At 35.6% G+C, this 13,158-nt stretch overlaps 2 protein-coding genes across 3 annotated transcripts; both read right to left on the bottom strand.

The window, feature by feature from the left end:
• Positions 1 to 1,276: 1,276 nt before the first annotated feature.
• LOC118056803 (mitochondrial import inner membrane translocase subunit TIM22-3) lies at positions 1,277 to 4,500 on the bottom strand. The gene is made up of 5 exons (XM_035069156.2): positions 4,233 to 4,500; positions 3,999 to 4,063; positions 3,658 to 3,730; positions 3,524 to 3,577; positions 1,277 to 1,683 (listed from the first exon to the last, which is right to left on the bottom strand). The coding sequence occupies exons 1-5, from the start codon at positions 4,426 to 4,428 to the stop codon at positions 1,427 to 1,429; spliced, it is 645 nt and encodes a 214-aa protein (XP_034925047.1). The 5' UTR covers positions 4,429 to 4,500; the 3' UTR covers positions 1,277 to 1,426.
• Positions 4,501 to 5,288: 788 nt separating this feature from the next.
• On the bottom strand, positions 5,289 to 11,288 carry LOC118056804 (kinesin-like protein KIN-12F). 2 transcript variants are annotated; one of them, XM_035069159.2, is made up of 16 exons: positions 10,843 to 11,288; positions 10,624 to 10,764; positions 10,439 to 10,522; positions 10,235 to 10,360; positions 10,090 to 10,149; positions 9,952 to 10,005; positions 9,738 to 9,830; positions 9,498 to 9,593; positions 9,093 to 9,241; positions 8,661 to 8,810; positions 8,405 to 8,534; positions 7,342 to 8,328; positions 7,154 to 7,249; positions 6,923 to 7,069; positions 6,069 to 6,836; positions 5,289 to 5,823 (listed from the first exon to the last, which is right to left on the bottom strand). In XM_035069159.2, exons 1-16 carry the CDS (start codon positions 11,188 to 11,190, stop codon positions 5,584 to 5,586), a joined length of 3,669 nt encoding a protein of 1,222 aa, XP_034925050.1. In that variant the 5' UTR covers positions 11,191 to 11,288; the 3' UTR covers positions 5,289 to 5,583. The 2 variants fall into 2 exon arrangements, with proteins under 2 accessions (XP_034925050.1, XP_073265065.1); XM_073408964.1 differs by having other exon boundaries at positions 10,090 to 10,146.
• Positions 11,289 to 13,158: the final 1,870 nt, after the last annotated feature.

The raw sequence follows: 13,158 nt of genomic DNA, 5'->3' as shown, positions 1-13,158 counted from the left end.
TGCTTGACACTGGCTCAATAAATATGATGCCGCCATGTTGAGGGGATCCCTTCGTAGCATGATCCATTTACCTGAAAGTATAACTGTTCATTCAATGAAAAAGAAACAAATTGAATGAAATCAACTAATTTGTGGCAATCAAATTTAAATTGTTACAATTATAAGTCGTTAGGTGTCGATCAAGAAAAGATACCTCTAACACAGGCATCCACGCTTGACACAGGCTCAATAAGTATGATGCCGCCATGTTGGGTGGTTCCTTCGTAGCGAAATCCATTTACCTGGAAGTATTAGGCTCAATAGAAAAATGATCTTTCAATATAAGTTTTTTTTCCCTTCACAACAACATGTTAATAATTTTTTAAACAATTAATTTTAATTAACAAATACAATTTTAGATTTACAAATATTAAGATTATTAGAACCATAACATTAGTGATGAAATCATCGATAGAAATTTCATTAAAGTATTCATGTGCACTAAAATTACTCAATTCTTTTTTTCTTTTTCAAATATTTGTTTCTTTTAAACATGATTCTATCTTTTATGCTTTGTAAATTTTGCTAAAAAAGTTTTTATTATCAATAATAACTCTTTACGCTAATTAAAAAAAAAAAAAAACCATTTAGTTATTCCAATGAATCTATAAGCATTTGTAGCTTTAATAATTTGACTTTCATACATGCTAGAATAACAGCTGGAAATATAAGCAAGTGAATAATTGATCCAGTAACCTTTTTTTATTCTTTGGAGGAGAGGAAATCTATTTCCATTGATTTAATCCAGAGCTTGAAGAAAGAAAAAAGAGTTAATTAACTCCATAACCCTCTATTTTGGGAAACACCACGCACTGTGTTTTCAAACTCTTGCACTTTTACCCTTTATTTTTCCAGGAATTCTGTTTTCCACCTTGTATCAAGGTTAAAATTTGATCACTATGCCCTAAAATGAAATTGTCAATGGAAAATTATCAACAGAAGGATTCTTAGAAGAAAAGGAAGTAGAAACAGAAATGCCATAAGTGCGTCAATGGGGAAACTTAAATTGAAAACCCTAAGTTCCCCATAACACATCCAAAAGAGCCTTCATTTCAACCCTTTTCCCCGGTTTCAGAAATGGTTTTGAAGGGTCGCTAGGTACCACATTAATTCACGCATGGACGCCACTGTTTGCTTGCATGCATTTCAGCTTGGAAACTAGCAAGCGGGTAACGCAATCAAGTACAGTCAAGCTTGATCAATAAAAGCAAATTGACCAAAAAAGAAGAAGTAAGCCTGGCAGCCAAAAATAAAAATGCATTGCCAAACAAGAAATCATTTCATTGTCTAAGCCTGCAGCAAGCTTCAGAATCTAAAACTACAGATTTACATGATACATTGTCACCATAACAGCAATCTAAACATTATGAATTTGCTCCTGGTTTAATCAGGGGGTGGCGGCGGGAAAATTGGCACTCTTGGGTTTCCTCAACGACTTGGAGAAAAAGGAGAAGGCCCCTTTTAGTTCATCTGGAAGAGGGAATGAAAGAGGGAGTGCTAGCGGACAAGGTTTGCTGTGATAGTCACATTTATTCCTTGAAGAAATAGAGTGAGCCAGTGCTGCTTGCTTCTTGTTCAGCCCTTCGATGATGAATGAGAATGCTCCAAAAGTAAGGCAACTCTGCAGAAGTGCCTGAGGTGCACCTGTAAATCCATAAGAGAAACTTGCAAAACTCAAACCTATTGACATCTGCATGAGGAAAAAATACAGTACCAGAATCTGGCCATCCATCATGTACATCATAGCCCTTTTTTTTTTTTGGTCCAGCTAGGAAGAGCATGTATGCATATGAGAATGCGCTCTCCATCATTGAATTGATTTTAGAGTAAGGTTTATATTCAACTCCTTTTGGTTTAAAATTATACATCAACCAAAAGGCAAGACTAATTTTAACATTCAACCTCTTTTATCATCTTAAGTTTGAGTCAGCATCCACCCTTTGAACCTTTATTGACATGTTTACCTCATCTCTGACAAGTGCCATCTTTTCTTCTAGTTTATATTGTGAATTAGAGTTGGAAGAAGAGACTACTAGTGGCATCATGTGTGAATTCATTGCAAACTTACAACAAAAATAGCCTGCTTTATATTGTGAAAACATTTTATTATCGAAAGAATTGGATTACAAATTGGAACAGAATAGGGTGCAAAGGAAATATAAATTGACAGTAAACAAGAGAAAGAACAATAGAAAATTGAATTCAAAAGATCAAATCAGAAACAGAGTCTTTGTGAAAGAAAAACATTGCCACTTTTACAGGCGATTTAGCAAACAGTATTATTTGTATTTGATAGAGGATAAATATGCAATCATGTGATGGTATTTCTCTTTGTTTTGCTTTTTCTGTTATGTAGCAAATCCAACAACCAAGCCTTTTGCTGTTCCATGAAAAAACAATTGGACAGTGATTGACAATAAAAAACAAAGAGGCTGATGTGAAGGAGTTGATCAACTGAGAAGAATAAATATAAAAGATAGAAGTTTAAAGAAACAAGGGAAAAGAAAGTTAGCAGAGGAAGCTAAAAAGAAATAGGGAAATGAAAAAAATGTCACAACTAAGAAGCATTAACAATTATGGTAGCCATCTTTAACTAGCAGTTTATCCCAGATCTCTATTCAGCAGTTTCCATTTTTAAGAATTTGAAAACAACCATAAGTTTCATAAAGAACTTGTTCTTTGTGTGGAATATGTGTTTGTAGTTACAACAGTACTGAATTTGGAAATGATAATATCATTTGTGAAATTTTGGAAGTTCAGAGAGTTTCATATATTTGGATTGTTGAAAATATTTCTTGAGGATGAATTTCAATGTAGAAAAACAAAGTTCCTACGAAATGATGGAGGGGGAATACCTTCTCAAAATAGGTGAGAACCAAGATGATTTGGAAGTCACCAGAAAAATAAAAGATGTGAAAAATCCAGATTTTGCCATCAAATAGAAAATGAAATATACGCTTAGAAAAGAAAATCATAGCTGATAAAGATAGTCATCAGAAGAACATAAAAGACATGAAGTCTCCAAATGGCATATGAAATTATATGCTCAGAAACAAAATGATAGCTGAAAAAGATTTAAGAGAAGTGTCAAAACAGTGAATCAAGTTCTGAGGAACGCAATCACTAGCATTTTAGGTAAGATTCAATTGCTATGAAAAGACAACCCACACCCCCTACCACCCACCCCACACCCCATGGAAAAAATATTTTACTAGCATTTAACAAGTTATTGCTAAAACAATCCAAAGATGACAGTATTTTGCTTGCACAAATGGCAATAATATTGTGTATACAAGGAGATGTTTATACACATCATGGGAAAATACGATAGAACAGATTGTCATTGATGAATGTGCACAAGATCAATAAAATTTAAAGCTCAGAGACACTATGAATACAAATAGCTAATATATTTTTTCAGTTGAGACAGAATCCAGGTCTTAGCAAATTAAAAATTTGACGTGTCAAGTAAGAAGCTGAATACCTGGAAAACTCAGAGCAAGACCAGTACAGCATCCAGCTACTCCAGCATTGATGACTGCAAAGAGAGAAGCATGATTAAAATATAAACAAGAAAGAAATGTGAAAGAACCAGTTCAAATATGGGGCATGTCATACCATCATCCTTCCCTCGCAGCCTCTTCAGAAAGCAGACAACCAAACTGTGTACTCCAGATAGAACTGCAAATGTCTAATACAAGAAACTGATAAGTGTGAAACGAAGTAAAAATTAAAAATTTAGCAACTAAAGACAGGAAGAAATACAGCAAAGACCAAAAATTGTAATTGAAACATCGAAGTAGAATAATGAATAGCGCATTGAAGCGCACAAATAACTTGATAGGAAATAACAAGCATGGCTTTTAACCAGCGCGCGCGGGCGCACTTGCGCACAAAAGCTGTATGTTGCAAATAAGCAAAAGATAATTATTATGATTATCATTATTCATATGTCACACCTTGGCACAAGATCCTGCTTCCCCAAAGGATCCTTTGAAGCCTTGCTTCTTAATCAATCCCGAACCTGAAATGCATCCATTTAAAAAACAAAACATCACTTCACTTCACTTTAAAATTAAATTAAATCTGAATTATAAATATAGATTCCAACAAAATCGAGAGAGATACAAGCAATGACAAACTGTAAGAGTCTATTATATATACACATATATAAATATATAAAGAAAGAGGACCGTAGCCGAAGATGGAGCCCATAAAGGCGCCTGCAGCGGAGTCACCAGCGAAGCGGATGAGGCAGACGGAAGGGGTACTGGACTCAGCAGAAGGAATAATTGATGCATTGTTATTATTACTTGAAGGATTAGGGTTAGGGTCTTCGACATCGGAATCAGAGTTGTTGCTGGTGTTTGGAGAATTCGCCGTCGCCATTTCTGTTTCACTCTCTCTTTCTCTAATATCTATCCAAAAAGGAAAAAAAAAACCGAAAACGAAAACGAAAACAAAAGGTGATAGTACTCGTAAAGATTTTTTTATATCATTTTGTCCGCCCCTCTTTTATGTTCTTTCTACAAAACGACATTGTTTCATTGAAGAAATAATAAATACATACCAGTGGTCCTGTATGGTCTATCAGAACTTTAATAAAGAGTCTAAACAGTAAGAAAAAAAAAAGATATTTAGCGGTTAATATCATACCAAATGTTGGAGTTTTTTTTTTTTTCTTTCGAATTTAGTGTTTTTTTTAAAGTAAAATAACATGGTTTAGATGTTTAGAAAAGCTTTTCTATGAGTTGTAGATAATTTCTCCGACTTGTAAGTTATAAATATAATTAGCAATTTTTAAAAAAATTATAAAATCATCTGGCATAATATAAAATGAAAAGAGAAGAGAAATTAGAGGGAAAAAAAATCTTGATAAAATTTATTTTATTTAACTTTTTTTATAGAGATTTTTTTAAAAAATATTTTGTGTATTAAATTTTTTATAAGATTTTCCTAATTCATTTATATTTTTTTTCTTTTGTATAGATACTTTTATATTTTATTTATAATTACAAAAAAAAAAAAAAAACATTGAAAATCCTGCAAGTCAAATATTGTATTTGGTGTATATAATATAAATAAACATTCTAGGTAAACATTAATTTTAACTTGCTATTGTATTGTACTCCCATATCTTGCTTTGGTTATCCCAAGATTGTGTGCGCGTTTCTTGATTTGGTGATCTTCCGCGTCATATTTTTTTACGGAAACACATCACTATACAAAGTATATATGGGGAAAAAAGACATTCAACTATTTATATCCTGAACCAGCTTTCATTAGAATTTCTTCGTGAAAGCTTTCAATAAGCTTCCACCGGAGATGGGAGATGATAGGATACAACAAGTGGTTCAAGAAGTTGTAAAATGAAGGATGATGATAGCATAGCAAACAAAACATATGAATAAATCATGCACACAAGTACAGTAGAGAAGTTACTTTGTTTCCTTGAAAGAACAAATTGACTTGGTCACTCCACATGAATTTTGTGTAAAACTTGGACCCAAGGAGGGTCTGTCTCTGTATATCAAGGCCGAAGGTTTAGTAGTGTTCTTGATAGATTGCTCCAAATTCTGCCCTCCATGCCTGGTCATCATCTGGGATCGTGTTGTGTGCTCCGTCAGAATTCTCTCGGTATAGTGGTTGCAATGCAGATTCTGGAAGTCTGCTTTCTGCCATGTACTGCTTCATGGTGATCATCTCCATTTTGTGCTTTCTCTTAAGCTTCTCCGACTGCTTCTTCAATTTTTCATTTTCTTGCTGAACCACGTTGAAGTTATCCTGCATATGTGATAGAATCAATAACATGATAAATCAGATACCTATCAGCACTTGATGTCTGTGTAAGAAATGCCCTCTCACGTTAGTGCAGAGAGGGAGGCATGGTTTCATCAAGCTATACTACTAATATCAAGGGACTGAATGCTATTCCATATGACTGCTAGATGAGTCACATTTCTCATTCGACATTTCTAAGCATACTGTAAAATAATATCGGCAAGTAACGTGTAATCGCGGTAATCTACCTCTGCAACTGAGGCAGCTTGCTCAGCTTCTCTCAGCCTGACAAGGAGTTCTCCAGCAGCATGAACAGCTTCTGCAGTGTCTCTAAGCTGGATTTTCAGACTCTTGTTCTCCTTTTTCAAGAACTCCCTTTCCCTTTCCCTTTCCACTCTCAAGGAAGAAAGCTCAGCTTGAAGTGATTTGGCAAAGCGATTTCCGCCCTTTTTTCCTGCCTTTGCTGCTGCCCTCTTCACCTCTGCTATCCCTTCCATGATTGCACGGTGCTTTCCCTCCAAGTCATTGTACTTCTCTTGTAGATCAGCATAGTGTTCAACCATTCTAGCATGCCCAAGGACAGCCCTATGAAGCGCATCATCTAACTCCTCTGTGCATTTCTTCTCTAATCTTAATTCCATCTCCACCTTCTCTGCATGCTGACGACTGCATTGAAGATCAACTCTAAGGTCATCAGTTAAGGAAATCCAGTCACTCTCCATTTCTGTCCATCTCTGTCTCTCTCTCTCATATTCTTCCATGCTACTATTTTGGGTGTCTGCACTTTTGCATAGTTGAATGGATTGTGTCAACAAAGAGGACCTCAGCTTTTCAGTAGATCTGTTTCTGGATGCATCAGTATACGACTGCAACTTCATCTGTAGGTTTTGAATTTCCTGAAGAAGTGCTTCCTTCTCCTTCAAATCAAAATATGTGTTTTTATCCATCGCATCCTCTACTTCATATTCTTCTTCTCTAATCTCAAGCTGATTATTCTCAACACTGAATCTTGGAAGCTGCACAAATCAACAAGAACGAATGACACAGAGAAAAATTGAATTAACAAGATTGTCTGCAATTGATGATGAAAACAACTATTAACCTTGTTTTGATCCTTTAATGACTGGTACTCTTCATCTGCTGATCCTTCAAAGAGTGTCATTTGATTCTTTGATTTCCTGGGCAGAATCTCATCCCCTTCTTGACCAGTCATGATATAATGTTCTCTTTCTAGTTTGTACTTTTCAACCTGAAGAAATTCAGGTTGTCATTAAAAGTAAATTCAGAAATGTGGAATTACAGTAGTTAGAGGGGTGATCAAAAGAATTATTACCAACTGATTCAGCTGCTCAATTTTAGTTGCTTGCTCCATACATAAATTTTCAAGGTCCTTCTCCTCTCCGTTGTTGGTTATTGCTTTGCCTGAATCCTGTCATAGAAAATAAACAAAAAGTATAAATAAAACAAGCAAATATACAACAGAGTTTATAGCACTTCTCATCAACTAAGTACTCATCATACTTTGACCACTTGACTAATCAGTTGGTTAGGTTTCCGAGCTTCTTCCTCTGCCACCACCCATGTCAGGCTATCCTGGACCTCATTTGAACTATCATTGATTTTCTGTTTACAAGATGCACAAAGTGAGGAAGCATATGATCCATGTTCTGCTAACTTCTGAAGAGACACATTCACTTTGTCAACTTCTGAACAAGGTTTTAATGACAAGGGCTCAAAAGAGAATGAAACTGAAGATCTGTTTGATGCAGAGTTCCGCTGATGATAGTCAATAATCTGCAAGCCTCTCTGAAGGCTAGCGGCCAAGGACTCAGTGGGGCCTGGAAACACCTTGCTTGAACACAAAGATGATCTGATGTTTTCACTTTGCTTAAGTGACTGGGGCGGTACATCTGACTGGAAGTTGGAGCTGTCTGACAAATTGTTCTGACTTGCTGAAAATAATGATGGAATGACCATGCTTTTCCTGGTATTTCCAATTTTAGGTGACTCAGACAACATTGGCTCATGGAGGACTGCAGACTGACGGCATAGACTAATATTAATGCTGGTTCGAAGCGAAGGATCCGAGGCATCAGGGGCAGCTGGGAAGTTGTCTTGTGATTCAACACCTTCCTTTTCTTTCTCAAGATTGATATCTTCACTTTCAAATTCATGTGGGCCATTCACTTCGCTGTCACTCACCAAATCTGTCTCAAAGCTTTCTTCTACAGAAGAAAAGTGGGCAGAGTCTCCATTATCAGATAGATCTCTTGAGTTGTCATCAGGAGAACAATGTAATTTATTGAGTTGCTGATGTAGTTCCCTCACATCATTCTCGTCGATGTTCACCTCATTGTCAGAATCAGTATCTATGCGGGGTAGCATCAAAGAGCGATTAAGACTCACTCTCAAGTGATTCAAGCTTTCTCGTACATTTCTCCCCTTGAAGTATCCACTTCTACCCTCGAATGAATTATGTACATCAGATTTCGCTCTTATAAGTTCTTCCTGTAAGAGACACATTTAATAAGGTGATGCCTTGAGATGAAACAGGAAAATAATTACTTCCTGAAAAACCTTATACCTTCAACTGACGAATTTGATCACTCAAATCATTAACATCATCCTCTGATATTTCATTTATAACCGGGTCATTTTTTATGAATTTAACTCGCTGGCCAAATCGGAGTGTCCTTAACGTCTCACCATTGTTTCTGCAACCAACAAGCACATCATAATACATAACAAGGGACTCAAACTGATGACAATAAACTAATTTGACTATGCATATGGTACCACCTTTTTTCCTGAAATTCACAACAAGGAAAGCAGTTGGTTACCTGTTATTAGGGGAGATGCAGCATATGACTGTGAGTTTCGCATTGCCACCAAGTGATTCTCGCAGCAAATGTGTTAAACAGGATCCTTGGTATGGAAAAGCTGCAAATTTCCCTGGTTGATTTTCCTTTGCTAGAGTGTTCACCATTTGCCTGTTTCACATATGAAACAAAAACTGTGATTACCAAAGTGCTCGAATGAAACAGCTGTTAAGATGCTCTTGCATTAAGCATCCAAATGGAATCTAAATACACCTAATTCATATGTGAAAAAATAAAGGTCTTCAACAAAAAAAACATACATTTTCAGCGCAATAAGCATAAATACTGAAAATGAACACGATCATAGAGCTTGCATCTGATTTTGACAGTGAATATTGTTTCTTTACTACTTTTACAGTTCGGAAACCTTCAGAAGGAAGTGATGGATCATACCCAAGCAGTGACAGGGACTTCTTTACACTTTTGCCTTCCTGCACAATTTGTCTATCGGCATCACCAAGTTTATTTCTATCCAGTCCAGCAAGATCAAAGAGGCTGATTCTGCTGATTTTTGAACTACTAAAACATTTTGATGAAGTCCCCTGCCACGTGAGAAAATGTAAGTGGTAGAACCAACAAAAAGAATAATAACACTACAAAATGATACCAAAATCCAAAAATATATAAGTGGCTCAACATTGTATATCATAAATAACTATATGAACAATGCATATATACATGATGTCATTTCACAAAGAATGATATCTATTCTAAGAGAAGTTAACTTTGAGGAAAAATAAGATTAAATATTTTGATCATGATTGCAGCAATCAAGTTGGAGAAGCCGACGATACAGACCTTGCACCATGACTCAATGATCATAGTAAAAGCAATGTGGGACCGAGAGCTCTTAGAATTTATGCTCGTTGCTCCAACTTTTCTACTTGAGAGCCCCTGCATCATATAACTAAATGTTCACTATTGGAAAATAAGAAGAAACATATATGACAATGAATTAAAGATGCTATCAAAAGCCAACCATGAGTTCCTGAAAAGGTCCAAAACCCAGGGATATTAAAAATAGTAGCCTCCCCCTACCTTGATCAATAATTGAGTTACATCCTCATAGCTGCTCACGTACTCCTCGGTCAAATTCTCGACGTATAATCCATTTTTCGGATCATCCCTTATCTGGAAAATATTTTTTCAAATGAATCGTTATCGTCAAGTATAAACTAATTAAGGCGAGGTGTTTCAAAGAAGGCATTGGCTAGTGAAACAAGAATCGAAGGACAGGAGCCGAAAATCCCACCTCAAGATTTCTTTGACCTGGATCAAGCAAGTCCCCTATTTGCTCGTTGTATATCTGCAATTATCAATCAATTAGTCCTATACAAATTGATATACAGGTCACATTCTATCCATTACTTCTTAAGACTGTTACGCATACCTCAAGAAATGAACATCTGCACTGATAATTGATCTGCTTCATTTGGGAGTTCTCTTGCTGCTATGAAAGACAATCCGAATACGTAGTTACTAACCATTTCCACACAGAAACCAAGGAAAAGGAAACTAAACAAAGCAAAACATACTCGCTGAATCTCCGAGAATAGCATATGGAAGATGCGAGGAACGATGCCTTGGTTGCTACCCGTTGAATGATCCCCAACCATCGCGCTTGGTGGGCCCCACATGGTGTATGTCTTACCACTCCCAGTCTGGTTAAGTACTCGGAAAATCATTAGTCGGTAATAAGAAAACGAAGTGTTCGTTAGCATAACACACAGTTATAATACCTCTCCGTACGACAAGATGGACGAATTGTAACCTGCTAATGCACTTTTAACCAAGGGAACACCAACTAACTGGAAGACATCTTCCTGGTACACGGACACACAATCCAAGAGTTTACGAATCAAAATATGTTAACAGCAGAATAAATAAATTATGCTAAGAAAAATCAAGTAGAAGAATATTGTACCTGGTTTGAACTCGAATCAAGAACCGAGTCGAAATTGAATTTCCTATCACCAATTGATACCGAATTCGAAGAAAGCTTCCTCACTACACCATCACCACCCTCTCTTTTAACATCATTTACTTCTCTAATTCTCGCCACAACCTTTACATTATGCGATAAATAAATAAATAAATAAGCCAAGAGAGCGGGAAAAAAAAACAGTTTAAAGCAGACAAAAACCTTCACTGCCGGATCCAAATCCTCCAATGCCCCGTGGGATCCATCGACTTGTCCCAGTAGCGGTGGTGGGTCCCGAGGAGAGAGTGATTGAACATTCTGACCGTCTGATCTGTTGAGAGAAGCAGAAGAGGAGAAAGACTTGGAGGGTGGAAAGAGTTTAGGGATGGAAGGGGAGAGAGGAGGATCGTTGATTTGGATGTTAGGGTGAAGTGGAGGAGGAGTGTTTTCTGAGAATTTTTTGGATTTCCGCTTGGAAGAAGAAGACATGGATCTGGGAAGTAAATTTCTTATCGATGAAGATGATAAGGTTCCTAAGAACCGATTATTCTCGCTAGCTTCCCCTTTCATGGTGTACTTTCTCTTGGTTTAGAAATCCGGGGGGAGAGAGAGAGAGAGAGAGATTTTGTAATAAGTGGTGAGGAGAGGAAAGTTTTTGATGCGACTATAAACACCCTAGAGAGAGAGAGATGACCGTTGAGACTTTGAGGAATTTAAATTCAACTTTTGATATTTGTGCAATGACAATAACGCCCTACTATTGTGGGGTCGTCTCCTACTATTGATGTGAAATAAAATAAGAAATTTTAACTAGAAATTATGTAGACATCAGTTGAAACATGTTAAAAACTTCCTAGTGTATTTTATTTTTTATTATTTGTATTAAATCCGCTTCTTCCTTTTTGTCTTTCTTTCTTCTGCTTCCTCCTCGTTCTCCTCCTCTCTCCGCCATGGCTACCACCGCTTCATATCCCCCAAAATCACCGGAAACCAGCATCAAATCACCGCCGTTTCCTCTCTTTTACTCCACTGGTTCTCCTAACAACGTAAGGGCCCCTAAAGCGTTGGGCACACATAATGGCATCTTTTAGCATGATAATGCTCTTAGCTGCTTCATGATTCGCCTCACCAGCAAGCATCCCAATGCGGAAATTGTATGAACCCGCAACCTATAAAAAAGCAAGCCCAGTCTTTATTTTAACTGTTTGATGCTGTAGACACTGTAAATAATGAAACTTTAAGGATTTACAGTGTAGAAAGTTTGAGATTTTGAAGGCTTGGTTTTGTTAGTATTTCAAACCCAAATTATGTTTTTGTTGCCTAGAAATCATAGATTAATTCAAGTCCACAGTTAGGATATGTTTTTGAACTTTTAATTCTACCGCGTATACACGTGCGGCAGACGATTGAATAATTGTGCCATTTTTTAGAGGAAGTTTCATTTGACAGGGAAGGATGATTCTGTCTTCCTTATGTGATGAGCCAAAAGGATTGAAAACCAAATTGTGCATGGTGAGTTCTGGGTCACGGGAGGAGGGAGGAGAGGGAGGAGGGAGGAGGAAATGACAGTACTATGGTGGTGGTTTTTGGCTATCAGGGTCCGTGTTCTTGGGTTGTTTTTTTTAAGTATTTTTTAGTTAAAAATATATTAAAAAATATAATTTATTAAAAAATTATTTTTAACACTTACATATTAAAATCATTTAAAAATATAAAAAAATATTTTACATAAAATAATTAAATTTTAATTCATTTCTATTTAAATTGTATTTTTAAATCACGACTTAGAATTTTTTAAAAGTGTTTTTTAATATAAAAAATAAAAATATTATTTTGATATAATTTAAAATAAAAATTAAGATAATAAACACACATTTAATAGTGAAAAAATAAAGAAATTAAAAAATTAAAAAGGCAAAAAAACAATAAGATAAAGAAAACCTAAATAAAAATAGATATGTGCATTTTTATTTTTATTTATGTTAAGAATATTATTGATAAATTAAAATTTAAAATTTTTCCAAATAATTGTAAATATCACATCAATATGATATAATTAGAAAAAAACTAATAAATATGATATAGTTTCTAGTAATTAGTAATTGAGTCTTTTGTATTTAATTGTTAATGTTTCTTACAAAATAGTTTAAAAGAAATAAATCGACATTTCAAGCTTTTTCCCATCAAGGGCTCCAATTTTCACTAGCTTATCAGCATCGCGAGCCGCTCCTTGAAAAAGGGCGAAAAAAAAAAGGGGGAGAAGAAGGGAAGGTGGGGACAAGATTGTCCATCCAAAACTATTTCAAATTACATGGCCGTTGTAACCAGCGCGGAACGTGGATTCCTCATGATGCAAATTTGAATGTCACATGATCACACCAACTTCATTCGGAACTGAGTTAATGCTTTTCAGTATCCCTCTATTCTTAATTTTATTTCTACTATTTTTAAAAATATAGTTAATTCTACTATTTGTTTTTTAAAATTAAAATTTAATTTTTAACATAAATTCTTTAATATAAAATATTAATATATTTT

This window comes from Populus alba, chromosome 1, assembly GCF_005239225.2.
Source record: "Populus alba chromosome 1, ASM523922v2, whole genome shotgun sequence".
Taxonomy (NCBI): Eukaryota; Viridiplantae; Streptophyta; class Magnoliopsida; order Malpighiales; family Salicaceae; genus Populus; species Populus alba.
The sequence above is the reverse complement of the archived record's forward strand: the minus strand, read 5'-3'. Positions and strand labels throughout refer to the sequence as shown.

Bases quoted from the DNA above. Each gene is read 5' to 3' on its own strand.
- LOC118056803 (XM_035069156.2), bottom strand. From the start codon at position 4,428: ATGGCGACGGCGAATTCTCCAAACACCAGCAACAACTCTGATTCCGAT. The intron at 3,731-3,998 runs GTGTGACATATG...TTCTTGTATTAG, and splicing joins AAGCAGGATCTTGTGCCAAG to ACATTTGCAGTTCTATCTGG. The intron at 3,578-3,657 runs GTATGACATGCC...CTCTCTTTGCAG, and splicing joins GCTGCGAGGGAAGGATGATG to TCATCAATGCTGGAGTAGCT.
- LOC118056804 (XM_035069159.2), bottom strand. From the start codon at position 11,190: ATGAAAGGGGAAGCTAGCGAGAATAATCGGTTCTTAGGAACCTTATCA. The intron at 9,594-9,737 runs GTAGGGGGAGGC...TATATGATGCAG, and splicing joins TAACTCAATTATTGATCAAG to GGGCTCTCAAGTAGAAAAGT. The intron at 7,250-7,341 runs GTATGATGAGTA...TTTCTATGACAG, and splicing joins TGATTAGTCAAGTGGTCAAA to GATTCAGGCAAAGCAATAAC.